Source organism: Urocitellus parryii, chromosome 3, assembly GCF_045843805.1.
Source record: "Urocitellus parryii isolate mUroPar1 chromosome 3, mUroPar1.hap1, whole genome shotgun sequence".
Lineage (NCBI taxonomy): Eukaryota > Metazoa > Chordata > Mammalia > Rodentia > Sciuridae > Urocitellus > Urocitellus parryii.
Window position 1 is genome coordinate 212,111,619 of NC_135533.1, and position 22,424 is coordinate 212,134,042.

Here is a 22,424-nt window from a genome sequence, read left to right on the forward strand (position 1 = left end):
AAGACTTGCCCTAAACTGTCTCCCCTGTGGGACTGACCTAGCCCTAGTAAGCCCTTGGTGGGCAGCCTGGGAGAGCGGGGGTCAGAGTAGCCCAGTGTTGGACAGAACACCATGGGAGACAGACCTCCATGTGTTTTCTGGCTCATCTCCATCTCTCAAAGCTTTTGGACATGCACATAGCTGGAGATCTCCCTGGAGGAGAACTTTGGAAAGCTCCCTGTAGTGAGACTGGGCAGGGGTGGCAGGGTTGGGGTGGGGACTGCCTTGAGAAAGCAGCTGAGGAAAGGTTTCTTGAGCTTATAAACATATTGAGCAATTCTGTAGTATACAACATCAGCACACAAAAACCAGGTGCTTTCTTACATGTCAATAATGAATATGTTGAGAAAGAAATCAGGAAAACAGTTCCATTCACACTAGCCTCAAAAGATCTTCAGACTTAATTTAACCAAAGAGATGAAAGACCTCCTCCAAGAAAAGTATGGAAGGCTGGAAAAAGTAAGAGAGAAGACAACAGAAAATGGAAAGCCCTCCCATGTTCAGAGTTAGGAAAAATTAATATTGTTAAAATGGCCACGTTACCAAGCAATCTACAGGAGTCAATGCAATACTCATCAAAATATAGTTCTGAGAAGAATGGAAATAACAGTTCTAAAATGTGTGTGGAAGAACAAGAGACTCAGAATAGCCAATGTAACTCAGATGCAGAATAACCAAAGCAGAGTAGAGCTGGAGGCATCACAATACTTAATATTGAAATACTGAAATCCTTCGGGATTTAGATAACACGGATCAATTTGTCTAATTATGGGCTTTTTGCATTGAACCTCCAAGGTCATATGAATGTCAATTATCAGCCTGTAGCCCTTCAGCTTAATCTATTAGATCCACTGGCCTCCATGATCATGTTTCTTCCTTCCATGGTTCTGCATCAGGAAGCTCCTATTTGAGACTGAATTGATAGCAATCTTAGGGACTGAGCAGGCACTCAATGGGCACCAAGCAGGAGAGGGGCGTTCGATCTGTGTTCTTTAGTTATAACCCAGCAGAGATGCACCATACACTAGTGAATCCTGAAGTAGACATTGGATGGAGGAAGGTCCATTAGAAATATTTCCTCCTCCTCAGGTCAAACATCACACTTTGCTAGCTAAACTGGACAGTCAGGAAACTAGCTGTGCAGGTTAAAAATCTAAGTCAGGAAAACAGTGGTAAAAGCTTGAAACTCGTTGTTACTGGGATAATAATCCAGAGCCCAGAGCCCATTTGTTTGCCTTCCCCTCCAGGATACTGGGAAAGGAGGAAAGACCAGAGACAGCACAAGGTACTTTGTTTGCCTTTTCTCTACCAGGACCCATTGTCCTCCCTCAGCCCTGGGGGTTGTCATTTCCCTTTTCTAAGGACATGTTGTTTTCCATATTCTTCACTTATATATAGAATTAACCCTTTGAAGACCCTGTTCCCACTGCTCATGTCTACCTAGAACCACCACCATGTTCTTTGGCTTATAAATTTCCACTTATCTGTGCTGTATTCAGAATTGAGTCCAGTTCTATACTGAGGTCTCTACTCCCCTACTGCAATTGTCCTAAATAAAATTTGTTCTGGGGTAGGGGTATAGGTTAGTGGTAGAACACTTGCCTAGCATGTGCAACACATTGGTCCAATCCCTAGCATTGAAAAAAAAATTCTTTACTGCTTTGTAAGGGTGAAGCAGACCAGTTACCCCCATCCAAAAGACCTTGCCACCATTAAGTTTCTTTTCTTGTCAGAAAGAATTTTACAAAGGGTGTCAATAGGATATCAGCAAAAATTTCTGTGGTTTGTAGCTTCCTCTTTCTTATAAATGCCAGTTTGCAGACAAAATTTGTGAAACCTCTGTCTAGCCTAAAAATGTGGGACAAAGAGTAACTATTATGTACCCACCCAGTGACATGTAACCACCCCACTGAGTATAAGTCTAAAAGAATTTTCAGATTCAGGGTCCAAAGCTTTTTAGGGTTAGCCTCCTCTGGACTGCTGCAGCTAAAATAAACCTGATTTCTGGTGTCCAGCCACATCTGTCCTATATCAAGGGGACAGACAGATTTAGATGTAAGGTGTAAGGGGACAAATAGATGAAGATGGTGGGAACACTAGGTTAAGAGAATAATTCTATAAAATGAGTTCACTGTACTGATTCTCCACATGCTTTCTTTGTTAAAAAGCAATCTGCCTTCAGCCCTACCTGGCCTCAGGGGAAAGGAAAATCACATTCCTTGATTTTTTTGGCTATACCTTTTGTTTCTTAATCTATTCTTTAGGTTTGGACAGGAGAGTCTGTTTCTTACAGACATGACATCATAAATCAAGTTGCAGTAAACTATTATGAACTTAATAGTTTCATATACATTGTATAATATTTATCAAAACTACTGATACAATGTTTTCACAAAGCAGATTCAAAACAGGACTTGATAAAAGCCACAAACTACAGCTAACATGGGAACCTTGGTGATTATTATTAACCAAAACAAGAATACCTTATTTCTTATCTGACTTATAGTTAGGAGACCCTGCACAAACAAGAAGAAAAATAAACGACTTATGAATATTATAATAACAAAAATGCACAGGAAATATTATTTATATTTAAGTCCAAAATAATGAACTTACAGATATTAAAGTTTAGCAAAATTTCCAGACTGAAGGACCTAATTAAATACTTTCAATAGCTTTCCTCTAGCAGAGCAATAGTCAATAAAACAATGAAAGGGAAAAGGAAAGACCTAAAGGACTGAATCAATGGAAAAGAGTTTATCGCACAGGTTGGTAGACTCAGAGTTTTAAGTATGATGGCCTGTGGACAGGGCTCTAGCAAGGGTATTAATGCATTTGATGAGCATGATACTCCCAGGCCTCAGGGAACCTGTGTGACAGGCTCTAACCTTAGCCCCGCCTCTAGGAATTTCCAGGGGTCTCCCTTGGCAACCCAACGTCTTAGACCCAACCTCTGGAATATTAAAAGCCACGCCCCTTGATCTGGTCTCACCTGAGACCACTCGGCCGGCTAGCCTGGTCCCTCCCCAGCCTCGTCCACGGTTCTGGTTCTCTTCTTACCTACAACCCCAGGGAAAATTAGCACGTTCCATGCGCTGATGGACTGAGCCAGGTACTCCGCGCCACGCCCAGCAACCAAAGCCCCGCCCCTTACGCAGATCGTTTCTCAGAATGGGGAGGGGGGTAGCGGGAGGCAGAAGAGCGATTCTGCGCAGGCGCGAGGTAGCTCATTGCGTGCTTGAGGCCGCCATGACACTTTACGCTGCAGCCCTAGTGTGAGATATATTCTTCCCTCAGTGCGCATCCTATCCGTCCCAGCCCGGCGCCATCCAGGTATGGTCCGCGGGAGGCGGAAGGCTGACTTCCTCTCTTCCGCCGCCGCATCCTATCCGTCCTGGCCCCGCGGGAGGCGGAAGGCTGGCTTCCGCTCGTCCGCCATCCCGGGTCCCCTTCACCCGCGCGGCCCAGAGTCCTGTCGGCTCCGCCGGCGCCGCGCTCGTCCCGGTGACCGCATCGGGGACTCCGGGCTGCGCCAGCGGCGGGCGCGTCTCCTGCAGGCCTGAGCTGGGGAGCCCCGCGGCCTCTCCCTGCGGAGAGCAGAGGCCTCGCCTGCGTCGGGGCCCGGGTCCGGAGCCTGTGCGGGTCTGCTGGTCTGCACACACCCGGCGTGGGGTGAGCTCGTCCCGCTGCCCCTGGGTCTCGCGCACTGCCGAGCGCGGGTCTGAGAGTTCCCCGGGGGCCTGGGGCCTGTTGGACACATTGCATTCAGATACACAAGAGGGAGCTGATTTTAAAATACTGTTAACCCGCCTCCTGGGCAAGTGCATTTCATCCTTAATAAAGTGATACATTTTAGCCCTGCGCGGTGGTGTACGCCTGTAATCCCAGCTACTGGGGGCTGAGGTAGAACTTGATCCCAAGTTCAAGGGCAGCCTGAGCAATTTAGGCAGGCCCTATCTCTACACAAAAAATTAGAAGGACTGGGGGTGTACTTCAGTGGTAGAGTGCCCCTGGCTTCAACCCCTAGTACTGCAAATGCAGGGAGAAAGAAAAAAAAAATCTCAGTCACTTATTTATAGATTCTTTCAATTTTGCACAGAAAATGTGCCAGTTCGAATTTTTTTTCTCCCAATCTTTGTGTTTTCTATTTTTTTTTTGTTTCTAATTACTGCACTTACCAGGACTCCCAGCTGAATGGAGATTAGCATATAATTTTCATTCTTGCCTTGTCCCTGATTTCAGAGAAAATTAATCAGTATTTCACTATAAAATAGAATGTTTGCATTTTTTAACATATAAAATCTAATCCTTTCTAATGGCCTTAGCAATGTACACTGAAATAGATTAGTCATGTCTTTGTGTCTAAGGGAATATGTCAAATAACCTTTCTATGAATACTGTGAATTTCATTAATCAGTGATTTAATTTTTGTTTATTTCATTCTTCTGGTGCTGGGATTGAATCCAAGACTCAACGCTAGTAAAGCACTGTACCACTGAGTCTCAGTGATTCAGTTTTATTCTTTTTTTCATTTTTTACTGATTCAGTTTTTAAGCATCCGTCATTCCTAGGATGAAATGAACTTAAATTGTGATTTATACTTATTGTTCATTTTTCAACTGTTACCAGTATTATTTGTACTTTGTATGTGATCTGGCATATTTTTTAGTTGTACCCTTCTGGTGTTGGAAGTAGATAATTATCTTCCCTCTCTACACTGGAATTATGAATTTCCTACTTATTTTGTGAAACTTTCTGTAAAACAATTTGCAACTTCTGTTTCCTTGTGCATGTTTTAAATATGATTCTTTTAATGACTGGGTACAATGAAATTTTCTTCTTCCTCCTCCCCCTCTTCTACCACTACCATCACCACCCACACCACCACCACCTTCACTACTTGTTCACTTTCCTCTTTCTCATCTCTTCTAGATTCTACGTCTTGTAGTTCCTGTTACCTCCCAGCAGTCCATTCAAACTCTTAATCCATAAAATGGATTAATCTTAATCCATAAAATGGATTAATCCACTGATGAAGTCAGACCCCTTATAAACCAGTCGCTTCCCCCAAGCCCAAACTCTGAACACTGCAGCACTGGAGACCAAGCCTTCAACACAGGAGGCTTTGAAAGACATCCCAGATTCAAACCATAACAAATAGGTTGATTCTCTTTCTCAGAAACTAGGTTTTGTGGAGCCCATTGGGTGGGCTTGTGATGACAGCAGTGTTCAGGGCTTTGTAGTAATGCCTATTATCCTGTAAAATGGTAAACAAGTAAAAATGTTGGTCAAGGAGCCCCAAGAAGCCTAGTGTTTAAGTAAATTAGTGCTTTCTTAGATATGAGTCAGGGAATATATATTCTTAGGGTTGAAGGCACCACTTGATACATTTAATGCTTTTGTTGTCATGGGGAAATGGACAGCCAGATGTTCTTAAGACTTGAGTTAATTTACTAATAAAATGTTACTATTAACCTCTTTTGTATCATTGACAAGGGTAAGTGTGTTTTTTGTATCTCTAGGGGAGAAAGGATTGTTCCAGTTTCACACAAGTTCTTTTTATATTTACTTAGGAGTCATGGTATGTGTTTTGAGTTGTCACTGGTAATGGATGTGCTATAATATCCAGGCTCATGAGTATGGGAATTCTCTGGAGGTTTGGATTCCCATGTCAGCTTCTGTCTTACCTATAACTTCTCAGTGTCTTACTTTTCTTTATGAAGGTGACATGGAGGAAGAAAGAATAAGTGTTGGGTTACAGAAAAGTATGATGCAGGTAAGTAAAAGGTATAATGCTCTAAAAGAATATTTCTGTTTCATTTGCTATCCTGCTGCTATTTTAGAGCACAGGTTAGCAGTCTGCTTCTTTTTTTTTGGATCACATTGTAAGTATTTTAGGTTTTGAAGGTCATAGAATTTCTATTACAAGGAAATTGTCATTTTAATACCAAAAATATTCACAGAGGAACATAAACAAATGTTTTATTGTATTGCAATAAAACTTTACTTACATAAGTAGGTGATAGGCTAGAGTAAGTGCATGTGCTATAGTTTGGTGAGCCCAGGCCACAATACTATGAAACCGAGCCAGCTGTGGGCCTGAGTTGAAAGATGTGCAGGCTCTTGGGCCTCTCAGGATTGTGAGGGGGGAAAAAGGAAAAGTTCCCATTTACTCTCTGTTTTTTCATTCATTAAAACCTCATCAAGATTTAAACCTGAGTTTGATGTTGTGCTCAATGCCTTAATAGGAATAAAGTAGCAGGTGAAGTTATTCTTGAATAAGGAAGATTTTCTGAATAAGGAATAATATGATATTGTACAATATGTGGTCTTGGTCCCATATCCTGGCATAGAGTTCCTAAAACCCTTCAAATGTCTGGAGTGATAAGAGTAGCTTTGTATGATGACTGATGACCAGGACAGATAGCCTCAGGATGACTGCTGGTCCAGAAAAACTAAGGTATCCTTGACTCCTCAACCCTCTCCACTAACCTTGAAGTTGAGAGGTACTGAAGGTTAAATTGATTATTTAGGGAAAAGAGATATGCTGACAGAGTTCTGCCATAGACTTGGGGAGACCACCGAATCTTCTGAACCTCCCCTGAATTGATTCTCAGGTCCCCAGTGCTGTCAGCCTTACGCATCATCTCGCACACAGTGAACAGAGTTTGTGGCATCTTTTAGGACTCAGTGACCTTTGAGGATGTGGCTGTGGACTTTACCCAGCAGGAGTGGGCTTTGCTGGATCATGCTCAGAGGAGACTCTACAGAGATGTGATGCTGGAAACCTTCCAGAACCTGGTCTCACTAGGTAAGATTAGCAATGTTGTCCATGTAGTGGTTTAGAAAACAATTTTATCTGCTAGTTGACCTTTTTCCAGGATCTGTGCTGAGGAGTGGGAGTACTTGGTAAATAAGACAAACGTGGTCACTGACCACAGGGTGCTTACGATCTGGAGGCTTCTTCATGAAAATGAACACGGGCATATTAAACTTGTTTTTTTTTTTTCTTTTTGTGGTTGAAAGCCTTGAGGCTTATTAAGTGTTGAATGTGTGGGGATTGAGGGGCTTCTCTGGAGCACAGGGAGAGTTTGTGATTTGAGACCTTTGAAGATTCTACTGCTGTGAAGGCCCTTTACCCAGAGAGCACCAGGAGCACACCTGTAAGTTAAACAAGCGGGGTTTAGTTTGCAGTCATGGGAGAACATACCCATGGGGAGTTGAGGGGCGGCTTAATAAGAGGGCATTAGAAAGTACCTATTAGAGAATTTGTGCTTTTTGGATGATTTAGAGATGAGTCTTTGGGGTAGATTATATTGGTTTCTTAGGCTCTCTATGATCAAGTATCATAAACTAGTGGGTAAAAAGTATAGAAATTTTTATTCTTTCATGTTTCTGGCATCTGGGAGTGTGAAACCAGGTATCAGCAGAGCTATATTCTTTCTAAAGGCTCTAAGGAAAAAGTCCCTTCCTGTCTCTAGCTTCTGGTGGTTGCTGGCTGTCCTTTTTGTTTATAGATGTATGACTACAGTCTCTGCCTCCACCATTACCTTCCCTGTTTACCTGTGTCTAATCTCTGTCCATATAGGGACATCAGTCATTAGATTTAGGGTCCATCTTAATCCAGAATAACCTCATCTTAACTTTACTATATTGACAAAGACCTTGTTTCCATATAAGGCAACATTCTGAATATGGGTGAACGTTTTCAAAATAGTCTTTTAAAAAGTGTACGTGTGTATGTACATTTGTACGTATGCCCATATGTATGTATGTATGTATGTGTGTGTTTATGTGGTACTGAGAATTTAACCCAGGGGCTCTCTTCCACTGAACGAAATCCCCGGCTCTTTTTTATTTTGTGAAAAGGTTTTGCTTAGTTGCCCAAGTTGGTTTGAAATTTGGGATCTTCCTGCCTCAGCCTCCTGAATAGCTGGCGTTATACATGTGCACCACCATGCCCCAGAGTAACAGGCTTTAATTTTTAGAGCAGTTTCAGTTTCTAAGCAAAATTAACTGGAAGATAGAGAGATTTCTAACAACTACTGTCCTCACAACACAGACCGTGCCTTTCAGTATGAACATCTTACACCAGAATGGTCCATGTTTAATTTACAAATGATGAACGTACATTGACACATCTTCATCATTAACTAGAGTCCATAGCCTATATTAAGGTTCATTTGTGGTGTTGTACATTGCATGGCTTTGGGCAAATGTACAATGATATGTACCATCATAGTAATACATAGAGTAGTTTTATTCCCCTAAAAATTTTCTGTGCTCTCCCTTTTTAATCCCTTACTCTGTCTTAACCCTTTGGCAGCCACTGGTCTTTATATTATCTGTATATTTTTTATCTTTTGTGAAATGTCATAAAGTTGGAATTTATATAGTAGTAGCTTGTTCAGATTGGCCTATTTCACTCGGTAATGTTTCGTTCATGTCTTTTTATGATTTTTCTTTTACTGTTGAATAATATGTAGTATAAATGTGCCACAGTTTATTTATCATCCCGTTTACTAAAGGGCATCTTGGATGCTTTCAGGTTTTGACAAGTATGAATTATGCTCTCATAAACGTGTAGCCTTTTTTGTGCAGTTTTGACTGCTTGGATGAATGCCAAGGGACACAATTTAATTGCTGAATCATATGGTAAGAAGAGTTTTTTTTTTAATATATATTTTTTTTAGATGGACACAATATCTTTATTTATTTATTTTTATGTGGTACCAAGTATTGAACCCAGCGTCTCACATGTGCTATGCGAGCGCTAGCCCCAGCCCCATGGTAAGCGTATTTTTAATTTTATAAGAAACCACCAGATTGTATTCGTAAGTAGCTGTTCCATTTTGCATTCCCAGCAAGAATGAATGAAAGTTCCTGTTTCTCTACATTTTTGCCAATATTTGGTATTGTCAATTTTCTGGATTTTGGCTGTTCAATACGGCGTGTAGAGGTGTGTCACTGTTTTGTTTTTCCGGGGTGATTTTTGGATGTGGAGCATACTTTTACTTTTTTACTTGTCATTTGTCTGTATTTGTTTAAGTGTTTGTTTAGGTCTTTGGCTATATTTTTATGGTATTTTTTGGTTCTCATTATTGATCTTTAAGATTTCTTTGTATAATGCAGTGAAAGAAATGATTAAGTGCGAAGAGACATCCTTGAGGATGAGAGTAAATCTTTTCCACCTACTCCTCTGACAGGGATTAACATCCAGAATATACAAGGAACAAAAAAATTCAACAGTAGAACAAAACAAACAAACAAAAAACCCAAAGCAAACAAAAACCAAATAACCTAGTCAAGAAATGGGCAAAAGGGACTAAACAGATTTTTCAAAAGAAGAAATGTGGGCTAGGATTGTGGTTCAGTGGTAGAGAGCTCACCTATCACGTGTGAGGCCCTGGTTTGGATCCTCAGCACCACATAAAAATAAATAAATATATTAAAAAAAGATTATTTGTTATAAAAAAAGGAGAAATGCAAATTGTTGATTGATTGTATTTCTTCTTCTGTGAAGTGTCTATTTAATTCCTTAGCCCATTTATTCATTGGGTTATTTGTTTTTTTGGTGTCAAGTTTTTTAGTTCTTTATATATTGTAGAGATTAATGCTTTATTGGAGTTGCATGTGGTAAAGATTTTCTCCCAATCTGTAGGCTCTCTCTTCACATTGTTGATTGTTTCCTTTGAGAGAAGAAGCTTTTAAATTTGAATCCATCCCATTTATTGATTATTTTGACTTTGCTTCTTGCATTTAAGGAAGTTATATCCTAATCCAATGTGGTGAATATTTGGGCCTATTTTTTTTTTCTATTAGGCATAGGGTCTCTGTTCTAGTGTCTAAGTTTTTTTAATCTACTTTGAGTTGATTTTTTGTGCAATGTGAGAGATAGAGGTTTAATTTCATTTTGCTATATAAGGATTTCCAGTGTTTGCTGTACCATTTGTTGAATAGGCTATCTTTTCTCCAGTGATTGTTTTTGGCATTCTTGTTTAGCAGGAGATAACTGTATTTATGTGGGTTTGTCTCTCTCTGTGTCCTCTATTCTGTATCATTGGTTGATACAAGTCTATTTTGGTGCCAAAATAGACTTGTATCAATCTGCTGTTTTTTGTTACTATAGCTGTGTAGTATAGTTTAAGATCTGGTATTGTGATGCCACCTGCTTCACTTTTCTTCCTAATGATTGCTTTAGCTATTCTGGGTCTCTTATTTTTCCAAATAAATTTCATGATTGCTTTTTATATTTCTATGAAGAATGTCATTGGGATTTTTTTTTTTTTGAGAGAGAATTTTAATATTTATTTTTTAGTATTTGGCGGACACAACATCTTCGCTTGTATGTGGTGCTGAGGATTGAACCCGGGCCGCACGCATGCCAGGCGAGCGCGCTACCGCTTGAGCCACATCCCCAGCCCCTGTCATTGGGATTTTAATAGGTACTGCATTGAATCTGAATAATGCTTTTGGTAGTAAGGCCATTTTGACAATATTAATTCTGCCTGTCTACGAGCATGGGAGATCTTTTCATCTGCTGAAATTTTCTTCAATTTCTTTCTTTAGTGTTCTATGGTTTTCATGGTAGAGGTCTTTTTGTTAGATTGATTCCCAGTTTTTTGGGGGGGGCTATTGTGAATAGGTTAGTTTTGCGAATTTCTCTTTCAGTGGATTCCTTGATGATGTATAGGAATGTGTATGACTTATGGGTGTTGATTTTATATCCTGCTGCTTTTCTGAATTCATTTATTCTAGAATTTTTCTAGTAAATTTCTTTGATCTTCTAGATATAGAATCATGTCATCAACAAATAGTGATAGTTCTTCTTTATTTGTATTGCTTTAATTTCTTTCTTTTATCTAATTGTTCTGGCTAGAGTTTCAAGGATGATGTTGAATAGAAGTGGTGAAAGAGGACATCCTTGTCTTGCTCCAGTTTTTAGTGGGAATGCTTTCAATTTTTCTGCATTTAGAATGATGCTGGCCTCAGGTCTAGCATATATAGCTTTTACAATGTTGACATATGTTCCTACTATCTCTAGTTTTTCTAGTGTTTTGAGCATGAAAGTGTGCTGTATTTTGTCAAATGCTTTTTCTGCATCTATTGAGATGATCATATGATTCTTGTTGTTAAGTATATTAATATAATGAATTACATTTATTGATTTCTGTATATGGAACAAACCTTGCATCTCTCAGATGAATCCCACTTGATCGTGGTGCAATATCTTTTAAATATGTTTTTGAATATGATTTGCCAGAATTTTATTGAGAACTTTTGCATCTATGTTCATCAGGGATATTGGTCTGAAGTTTTCTTTCCTTGATGTGTCTTTGTCTGGTTTTGGTGTCAGGGTGATATTGGCCTCATAGAATGAGTTTGGAAGGGTTCCCTCTTTATCTATTTCATGGAATACTTTGAAGAGTATTAGTATTTATTCTTCTTTGAAAGTCTTGTAGAACTCAGCTGAGAGTCCATCTGGTCTGGGCTTTTCTTGGTTAGTAGGTTTTTAATGGTGTTTTCTATTTTATTACTTGAAAATTGATCTATTTAAAGCATGTATGACCTCATCATTCAGTTTGGGTAGGTCACATATCGTTAGAAGTTTGTTGATATCTTTAATATCTTCTATTTTATTAGATTATAAATTCTCAAAATAGTTTGTAATTATCTTCTGTATTTCAGATGTTTCCATTGTGATATTTTTTTCTTCGTCTTGTATGTAATTTGCAGTTTTCTCTTTGTTAGCATGGCCAGGGGTTTATCTATTTTTTAATTTTTTCAAAGAACCAACTTTATGTTTTGTCAGTTTTTCCAATTGTTTCAATTTTATTAATTTCAGCTCTGATTTTAATTATTTCCTATCTTCTGCTTTTGGTGTTGATTTGTTTTTCTTTTCCTAGGGCTTTGAGATGTAGTGTTAGGTGATTTATTTGTTGACTTTTTATTCTTTTAATGAATGCGCTCAATGCAGTAAACTTTTTTCTGAGTACTGTCTTCATAGTGTCACAGAGATTTTGATATGATTATCAGTGTTCTCATTTACCTCTAAGAATTTTTTATTTCATTCTTGATTTCTTCTACTATACATCATCATTCAATTGTGTATTATTTAGTCTCCATTTGTTACTTCTATTTTTATTTTATTGTTGATTTCTAGTTTCATTCCATGTGGTCTCATAGAATGCAAGATATTATCTCTGTTTTTTTGTATTTACTAAGATTTGCTTTGTGCCATAAGCTATTGTCTGTTTTAGAGAATGCTGCTGAGAAGAAAGTATATTTGCTTGTTGATGGATGAAATATTCTATATATGTCTGTTAAGTCTAAATTATTGATTGTGTTATTTAGTTCTATAGTTTCCTTATTTAGTTTTTGTTTTGGAACATCTGTCCCATAGTGAGAGAGGTATGTTAAGGTCACCCAGTATTACTGTATTGTGGTCTATTTGACTCTTGAAATTGAGAAGCATTTGTATGATGTACATAGATGCTCCATTGTTTGGGGCATGAATATTTGTAATTGTTATACCCTTCTTGTATATGCTTTCCTTAAGAGGTATGAAATGTCCTCTTAAGGGAAGTATATATAATCTCTTCTGATTAACTTTCGTTTCATGTCTACTTATCTGAAATGAGAATGGAAACCTCTGCTTGTTTATACAATCCATTTGAGTGATAAGGTTTTCCCCATCCTTTCACCTTCAGCCTGTGGATGTCTTTGCTCATGAGTTGAGTCTCTTGAAGACAGCAGATTGTTCCATCTTGCTTTTTAATAAAATTTGCCAGTCTGTGTCTTTTGATCGATGAGTTTAGACCATTAACATTCAAGATTATTATTGTGATATGATTTTGTATTCCCTATTATTTTGATTTTTTTTCTGGTTTTTGATTTGTCTTAGATTCTCATTTGGTTGAGTGTTGTTTTAGTGTAAATCCTCCCTTTACTGGTATTCCTCATGGAATATTTTGTTGAGAAATAATATAGACTGTAATATAGACTTTCTAATGGTGAATTCTTTTAATTTTTTGTTTATTGTGGAATGTGTTAATTTCATCTTCAAATCTGAAACTTAATTTTGTTGGATATAAAATTATTGGTTGGCATCCATTTTCTTTCAGAGCTTGAAATATATTATTCCAGGGCCTCCTAGCTTTGAGGTTCTGGGCTGAAAAATCAGTTGAGATCTGAATTGGTTTCCCTCTATATGTAATTTGATTTTTTTCTCTCATGCCTTTAAGATTTTATCTTTATTCTCTATGTTAGTCATTCTAGCATAATGTGTCTTGGTGTGGGTCTGCTGTAATTTTGTACATTTGGGGGTCCTACAACCCTCTTGTATTTGATTTTTCCGTTCCATTCTTTACATTGGGCAATTGTTTACTATTATATCATTTAAAACTTATGCATTCCTTTGGTTTGTATCTCTGCTCCTTCATCTATTTTAATGATTCTTAAATCTGGTCTTTTCATGTTATCCCATAATTCTTGGATGTTCTGTTCATGGTTTCTTACCATCTTCTCTTCATGGGCACCTCTACTTTTAAGATTATATATTTTTTCTTCATTGTCTGAGGTTCTGTCTTCCAAGTGATCTACTCTGTTGGTGATGCTTTTTATTGAATTTATAATTTGGTTTACTGATTCTTTCATTTTAAGGATTTCTGCTTTTTTTTTTTCATGATCTCTAACTCTTTATTGAAATAGTTCTTCACTTCCTGTATGTTCTTTGATTTCACTCCTTATACTGCCCTTTATTTCACATATCAATTTAACTATATGCAATCTGAACTCCTTCTTGGACATTTTTTTTACTGTGTTATCAGCGGCTTCTGTTGTTGAAGCATCTTGGTTTGTTTGGGGCTCTTTATTTCCTTGTTTTTTTCATGTTGTTAGTGTGTTTTCCCATCTAGAAATATGGATCTAAGACAGCATAAAATCTACCCTGTAGACTTATACTGTCTAGGTGTCTGAAGGTTTCCAGACCCTCACCTTTAATGGTGAGACCAATATCAATATTACTCAGCATATAATATGTAGCCTTAAACCCAATAGCTCTCACTAAGGCAACTACTGCTTTCTCGCATTAAACCAAAATGATGAATTTAATAACTATCTATAGTATAAAGAGAAATTTTGTTAAAATGGTTTACAATTTCAAAGGGTGGATGAGAGAACAGAGTAGTGTAGTATGTAATATTTGTGAGGGAGGAAGAGAGAAACTAGAAGGAAAAATTCACAGGAAGAGTGGAAGAGGAGCCAAAAGAGATTGGCTGTTGATTGGAGAGAAGTTGGAAAGAAAATAGCATAAAAAGCATCCTGTTCCAAATATGGTAGAGAGATTAGTGAATAAAAAATAAAGTAAATCTTTTTGGAAAGTTGAACTGTCTCTGTCAGTGTTCAACAGTTTCTCAGCTCTGACTCTGACGTCTCTCGGGATCACCAAGTTCAGATCAGCCCTTGCAAACCTAGTCTCTAGCCTACAAATCTGGGTTTCAAATACCTCAGGCTCTGCCATTTGTAGTCCCAAGATCTCAGTGCTGCTCCTACTTGCAGAGAGACCACCAAGAATACACTCATGCAAAGGAGCAAAAGCAGGAGATTCAGCAGCAATACCCAGGCCACTAGCACTCTTAGCAGGAAGACCCCAGGGTCCTCCAACCCCACAAGTACCCCAACACTGGACCTGCAGGTCCTGATTGGAGTCCCCAGACAGAAGGCCTTGTGGTGGTAAACCTGCTGGCAGCCAGGTCCCAGGCCCTGGCTGGTATCCCAAAATGGGTGCAGCCACATGCAACCAAACCTGGAATCTCCCCTGCAGCAGTCCTCTAGGCCGTGGTAGCAGCAGTAGTGGCGGCTGCATTGGCAGTTACAACTGCAGCTGTGGGGCGGCGTCACCAGGTGATCTCCAGGGGTCAGCAGCAATGTGGGCTTCAGTTGCATTCATAGTTTTTTCTGTGGCAGCAGCACACAGAAAGAACACCTCCAGGTGATCTCAGTCTAGCAGTAGGGAAATCAGAGGCAACAGCAATGGCGGTAGTGGTGCAGGTGGGAGTTGAGTAACAGGAGACTTCTGGTTCAGTGGCAGCAACCATGGAGGTAGCATCAGAATCGAGTCAGGGGTAACCAGGCAGTTTCCAGAAAAGAGACCTCCAAGCACAGCATTGGCTTCTGCAGGAGCCCAGTGACCTCAGGCTCGCAACAGTAGAATCAGAGGCAGCAGCATTTGACACATGGGTTTTTATTCTGCCATAAAGAAGAATGAAGTTATGGCATTTGCTGGTAAATGGATGGAAATGGAAAATATCATGTTAGGTGAAATAACCCATATTCTGAAAACCAAGGGTCCAGTGTTTTCTCTTGTGTTTGGAACCTTGAGCAAAATAAGAGGGAAACAGGCAGAGGGAGCCCATGAAAATCAAAAGGGTAGGATAGGTAGGGGGCAGATGGGAAGGAAAGAGGAAGAGGGAAAGAGGGGACTGCAAAGTGCACATATAGGAATATACCACAGTGACTTTCACTATTGTGTGTATCTATAAAGCAGGAATTAAAACAATAGGTAAATAGAAGGAAGACCAGTAGAGGAGAGAATGGGATGGGGGGGGCAGGAAGGAGGGAAAGGAAAGGAGAAGTACTGGGAATTGAAATGGAGCACATTAATTCCATGCATGTATGGTTGTATCAAAATGAATTGCAATATTATGTATGTGATAATACAGTAATAAAAATATGTAAAAAAAAAAAAAGCATTCTGGGCTGGGGTTGTTTCTCAGTGGTAGAGCATTCGCTTCACATGTGGGAGGCCCTGATTCGATCCCCAGAACCACATTAAAAATAAATAAACAAAAAAGGTATTGTGTGCAACTAAGAAATAAATATATTTTTAAAGCATTCTTTGTGTAAAGAACAGGAAAACAGTTTCTTATCAGATAAATCTCTGTGAAACAGTCTCTTACCAGAGAAATTTCTTGCAAATGTCTTCTTGTAGGCATAGCTTATCTTTTCTTTCTCTAGATATTATCTTTCACAGAGCAGGAATTTTAATTTTAATGGGGTGTATTGTATCAGTCTTTTTCTCATCGATCATACCTTTGATATAGTATCAAAAAAGTAATAGCCAAATCCAACGTCATCTAGATTTTCTCCTTTTGTCTTGTACAATTTTTCTAGTTTTATGTTTTACATTTAGATCTATTATCCATTTTAAATTAATGTTTGTGAAGGGCATAGATTCATTAGTTTATGTGGGTATGTCCAGTATTCTAACAGCATTTTGTGGAAAAGGCTATCTTTTCTCTATTGTGTTGCTGTCAATTCTTTGTCAAAGATCAGTTGACTACATAGTTCTTGCTTGGTCTGTAGGGATTTGATACTAGTATCTTCCCAGAGACCTACATCTGTGGATGGTCAAAATCTCTTAATTAAAATTCCCTGGTATACAGCCTAAGCTCTCATATACTTTACATCATCTCTTGATTATGTTTAGTGGGCCTGACAAAATGTAAGTGCTATGTAATTGAAACTGGAGTTTAAAATGAAACCAGATTCTCCACTCTGCTGATCTGTAGGTCTGCATAAGTTACATGCCTCTGCAGCTGAGAGAGCCCATTTTAGTATTGCAACTCATCACAGCAGGGAAATGCCTGTCTGGTGAGCTCCATGGGTCAGAGCTGGCAGAACCTGACTCTTCTTCAGTATTACTGAGCAGTGTGTTGTAGCTCTCAATGGCAGACCTCAGCAGCTGGCTGCCATTTTTTTTTTCCAGGTTCTTATTCACAGATTTGAAGAGAAACCCACAGACCACAGAAGGCAAGAGTGAAGGTGTAGTATTTCTATAACTGAAAAGAAAAGAAGCAGAGCTCTCAGGGGCTGAGAGGGGAACCTGAGAGTAGGATTCCACTTAAGTGTACTAGTCTAGGGACTTAAATAGCTACTGGATGAGGCATTCATCAATATCTGTGCTAATCAGGTCTTGGAAAGATATTAATGGTTTTGGTCAGTATTTATGCTACTCATGTCTCATAAAAGTGCCAATACTATTGGTCAACACCTATGCTAAACAAGTATTGGAATAGTGCCAAGGCTCTTGGTTTGGTCTGTGATTTTCTGATTAGTTAGGCCTTGAGTCTGTAGTCTTCACTCAGGTCGGTTCTACCTCCTTTTTCCTGCCACCCAGGCAAAGAAGTTGGCTGTAATATTTGGAATGTTTTCTATAGGTTAGTTTTGTGAAATAGCCTCTTCATTTAAAGTCTCTCTCTCTCTCTCTCTCTTTTTTTTTTTTTGATGTGAGGGAGTGCATTTTCTTAATTGTCTGCCTGTTTTATTGTCTATCCTATCTTATTCATAATTACTTTTGTACTGTATTGATTTGGACATAAGCACAAAAAAATACATGTTTAATACAGATGTAATTTTTTCCTATTGTATTTTCTATCCATGGTTGCTTGAATTCACAGATATAGAGGGCCAACTTATGTAGATCTGCATCTGTGCTCTCTACTCTGTTTCATTGATATATTTGGACATGACTTTTGGTGAAACCGTGTTCAACCTGATAAAATAAAGGTATTGTGTCCAACAACAACTAAAAGAATATTAAAAATAAATGAAAAATATTCTGGCTGTTTCAGATCAGCTTATAATTATATTGAGGTTCCACTGTGAATTTAGGTCAATCTTTCTTTTTTTTTATAATTTTTTACACCTTTATTTTATTTATTTTTATGTTTTGCTGAGGATCATTCTCAGCACCTTGCACAAGCTAGGCAAGTGCTCTACCACTGAACTACAATCCCAGCCCAGATCAATGTTTTTTTCTTTGTCTTTCTGTGCTGGGAATTGAACACCTAGTGGCACTTTACCAAGAGCTACATCCCCAATCCTTTAAAATTTTGTTTTTCTTTGCTTTGAAAGAGGATGTTGCTAAGTTGCTGAGGTTGGCCTTGACTTCATGATCCTCCAGCCTCCCAATCCCACCCTGGGATTATAGGCTTGTGTCACCATGTCTGATTCAGATCAGTTCTTCACATTAGAGGCTGCCTTTCCCCCCACATCTCAGCTTTTTCTTTTGTCTTCTCTATTTTTCTTTTCTTTCTTCTTTCCTCTCCCTCCTTCGTTTTCTTTTGTTTTTCTTCAATGGATTTGACATTTTGTTTCAGTTAAACTCATCCTTCTCTGTCTTTAGAGTATCAGAAGACCAAAGTTTGACCCAATCTTATGGAAAGATATTTGTGATTCTTCATTGCTTTCCCTCATGATATTCCTTTCCTCTTGTGCAGGGTATCCAGTACTCACACCCAATCTGATCTCCCAGTGGGAACAAGAGGAGGAACTGCAGACAGTGAAGACAGAATGTATCCAGGGCATCTGTATGGAGCAGCACCAGGAAGGCAAGAATCCCTGGGAGAAACTGGTCTGGGAGGAGGAAAAAATAAAATAGAAATAAAGCAGAAGTTTGTTTTGTCTGAGGAGGCTCATTATCCACAGATGCCTCAGAGGACTATTTTGACTGTTTATCTGTCCTCTCATACTTTCCTTGTTCTTGGCAAAGATCTCCATATTTGCTTTTTTAAATTTTGTATTTGGTATGTGTATTTTATCCTTTCTGTTTTCCTCTACTAATAATTTTTAAAAAATTATTAATGGAAATTTTTAATATTTTCTATACTACTATGAAATATCAAGTTAACAGGGAAATTTTAACATAAACTTTTTTTAAAAAAATTATTTATTCTAATTTGTTATACATGATAGCAGAATGCATTTTGATTCATATGAAGCCCAATGATTCATATGAAGTTCATTCTTCATAGAACTATTTTTTATTTTTCAGCACTGGGGAACTCAGGAGTGCTTTACCACTGAGCTATATCCCATACCCTTTTAAATTTTGAGACTGGGTCTAAGTTGTTGAGGCTTTGCTTGAGTTTGTGAACCTCCCACCTCAGCCTCCCAAGTAGCTGGGATTACAAGCATGTGTTACCATACTATGGTAATGTTACCATACTATGGTTTCATGGAAATATTTTTTAGTGAACTGTTTTACTTTTGACCCTTGTGCCTATTAATAATGAAGTTCTGAAACAGCTGCACTGCTCAAAGTCCTTTGCTCATAGGTAACTTTATTTTGTTTTATTTTTTTGTTTCAGGTTTTGAGTCTCTACTTAATACTAAGGAATTAGTTGGTCTTCAAGATAACAATGGAGAAAAAATATCGAATGAACGGAAAATAGTGAGATTCAAAAGAAATGGTTCCTGCTCCTCTAGTTTACATGAAAACCAGGAATGTATAAAGGCCTTCAATTGTTCCTCCATTTTCAGAGCACATATGAAAATTCATAGTGAAAAGGCAAACTCTGAATGTAAGGAATGTGGGAAAACCTTCAGTAGTTCTTCCCACCTCACAGAACACAAAAGAATTCACAGTGGAGATAAGCCCTATGAATGTAAGGAATGTGGGGAGGCCTTTAGTTGTTCCTCATCACTCTCCAAACACAAAAGAATTCATAGTGGAGATAAGCCATATGAATGTAAGGAATGTGGGAAGGCCTTTAGATTTCCCTCTCCTCTTAAAAGACATATAAGAATTCACACAGGAGAGAAGCCTTATGAATGTAAAGAGTGTGGGAAGGCCTTTAGTCAATCCTCAAAACTCACTGTACATGTGAGGACACACACCGGAGAGAAACCCTATAAATGTAAGTTATGTGGGAAAGCCTACTATTGCCCCTACTCCTTAAGTGTCCACTTGAGAAAACACACTGGAGAGAAACCTTATGAATGTCTGGAATGTGGAAAAGCCTTCTGTCTTCCCACTTTCCTGAACACACATGTGAAAAATCAAAGTAAAGAGAAACCCTATGAATGTAAGGAATGTGGGAAGGCCTTCAGTTGTCCCTCTTCCTTTAAAGCACATGTAAGGGATCACAATGGTAAGGTGCAATATGAATGTAAGGAGTGTGGGAAGGCCTATAGTCATTCCTCATCCCTCACTGAACACCTAAGAACTCACAGTGGAGAAAAGCCTTATGAGTGTGAGGAATGTGGGAAAGCCTTCATTAGTTCTTCCTCTCTTACAGTACATAGAAGAACTCACACTGGTGAGAAACCTTATGAATGTAAAAAATGTGGGAAAGCCTTTATTCGTTTTTCAGGTCTTAGTAGTCACATGAGAATCCACACTGAGGAAAAACCCTATGAATGTAAGGAATGTGGGAAGGCATTTCGACATTCTTCATCCCTTACTATGCATACAAGAATGCACACTGGAGAAAAACCCTTTGAATGTCTGGAGTGTGGAAGAGCTTTCAGTTCTCCCTCATCCTTTGGGAGACATGTGAAAAACCATACAGGAGATAAACCATATGAATGTAAGGAGTGTGGGAAAGCCTTCATTTATTCTTCCTATCTTACAGTACATAGAAGAACTCACACTGGAGAGAAACCTTATGAATGTAAAAAATGTGGGAAAGCCTTTATTTCTTTCTCAGCTCTTAGTATCCATATGAGAATCCACACTGAGGAAAAACCCTATGAATGTAAGGAATGTGGGAAAGCATTTCGACATTCTTCATCCCTTACTATACATGCAAGAATGCATACTGGAGAAAAACCCTTTGAATGTCTTGAGTGTGGAAGAGTTTTCTTTTCTTCCTCATCCTTTGGTATACATGTGAGAAGCCATACTGGAGAGAAACCATATGAATGTAAGGAATGTGGGAAAGCCTTCATTTCTTCTTCCCTTCTTACAGTACATAGAAGAACTCACACTGGAGAGAAACCTTATGAATGTAAAAAATGTGGGAAAGCCTTTATTCGTTCTTCAGGTCTTAGTAGCCACATGAGAATCCACACTGAGGAAAAACCCTATGAATGTAAGAAATGTGGGAAGGCATTTCGACATTATTCGTCCCTTACTATACATGTAAGAATGCACACTGGAGAAAAACCCTTTGAATGTCTTGAGTGTGGAAGAGCTTTCAGTTCTTCCTCATCCTTTGGAATACATGTGAGAAGCCATACTGGAGAGAAACCATATTAATGTATGGAATGTGGGAAAGCCTTTATTTGTCCAGCCTACTTTCGAAGCCATTTGAAAGTTCACACAAGGGACAACATATAAATGTAAGGAGTAAGGGTACCTCTGCAAGACTTTTTCTGAACTAATGGAATTTGTGAAGTCTCATACTGTGGAGACAGTATAAATGTGAGAAAGTAGGAGATTATCACTTATTCTTTTGAATTGTTGAGTACAACTGAGAGAAACCCTGTGTTTGTAAGCTATATGGTAAAACCTTTTGATTTTGAACATAACTTGTGCCGCAGTCCAGCAGGGCTGTGCAAAGTAGCCGGGGCGACAAGCAACTTGTGAAAGTTGAAACAGCGGGAGCCACTGTATTCAGACCAGCAGAGGTATATATACCCAAGTAAATACAGACAGCTTATCTCAATTAACATCATCCAGTTACATCAAGCAGTCATTAAGCAATCCTCATCATCTTAATAATTAGGCACAGCCTAACTCAATTAACATCATCTAGATACTGCAGTCAGTCATTAAGGAATCCTCATCCTCTTAATAGCTCGCTGGCATTACTTCTCAAACCACTCCTCCTGGCAAAGTGTCAGGCGCCATCTTGACTTGGCTGTTGCTCTCAACACTTCTATAAGAAAATTCACAATTTGAACTAGAAAAGGAGATCAGTGCCTCATTAAAGTGGGCTTCTAGATTGTCATTGATTTCCAATGTTTTCTAATAGGAAGATTTAAGGTTATATGTTTCCCTTTTCAGCTTTTATGACCTACTTTTGAGTATGAGGTTAAGTTCTTTCGCTGAGATGTAAATGTTATTTCCATTACAAAGTGTTTTGGACTCTTGGGAGATTGTGTCTGTACGTGTGTGTATGCTTCTCCATGAGACAGCGTCTGGCTATGTTGTCCAGGCTTGTAACTCCTGGACTTCTGCCTTAGCCTCCTAAGTTTGGGAGTGCAGGCAAATATCATTGAGTCTGGCTCAAGTGCATTCTTTTTTTTTTTTTTTTTTTGGCATGCAGGAAAATTCTTTTTTTTTTTAATTGTTGTTTAAGTATGAACTCACAGCTTGGGCACCTTCTTGTTCGTCATCTTTGCCTTCGTCTTTGCCTTCGCCTTCTTCTTCTTCGCCTTCATCTTTTTCTTCGTCTGGATATTGAAAGTTGCCTACCCAATAATTCCCCTCTTCCCTTTAAACTAAGAGTACAAACTGTTTTTGAGAATATCAGTGTTTACTATCAAAAGCTTTTCATGTGTAATAAGATTTTTAGTAGAAATTAATTAGTACAAAGGCCTTGAAAGAGTATAGTCTCATCTGATTGCTGTTTTGTGTTTTATTCTTTATGTTTGTT

The 22,424-nt window shown here is 38.7% G+C and overlaps 1 protein-coding gene and 1 pseudogene across 1 annotated transcript; one reads left to right on the top strand and one right to left on the bottom strand.

Annotated features, from left to right (window-relative positions):
- Window positions 1-3,270, bottom strand: part of LOC144253887 (tubulin alpha chain pseudogene) — a 34,678-nt pseudogene extending 31,408 nt beyond the window's left edge.
- A 40-nt stretch (window positions 3,271-3,310) lies between these two features.
- On the top strand, window positions 3,311-22,080 carry LOC113177955 (uncharacterized). The gene is made up of 5 exons (XM_077796399.1): window positions 3,311-3,372; window positions 5,763-5,815; window positions 6,724-6,850; window positions 18,321-18,431; window positions 19,191-22,080. The coding sequence occupies exons 2-5, from the start codon at window positions 5,768-5,770 to the stop codon at window positions 21,080-21,082; spliced, it is 2,178 nt and encodes a 725-aa protein (XP_077652525.1). The 5' UTR covers window positions 3,311-3,372; window positions 5,763-5,767; the 3' UTR covers window positions 21,083-22,080.
- The last annotated feature ends 344 nt before the right edge of the window (window positions 22,081-22,424 follow it).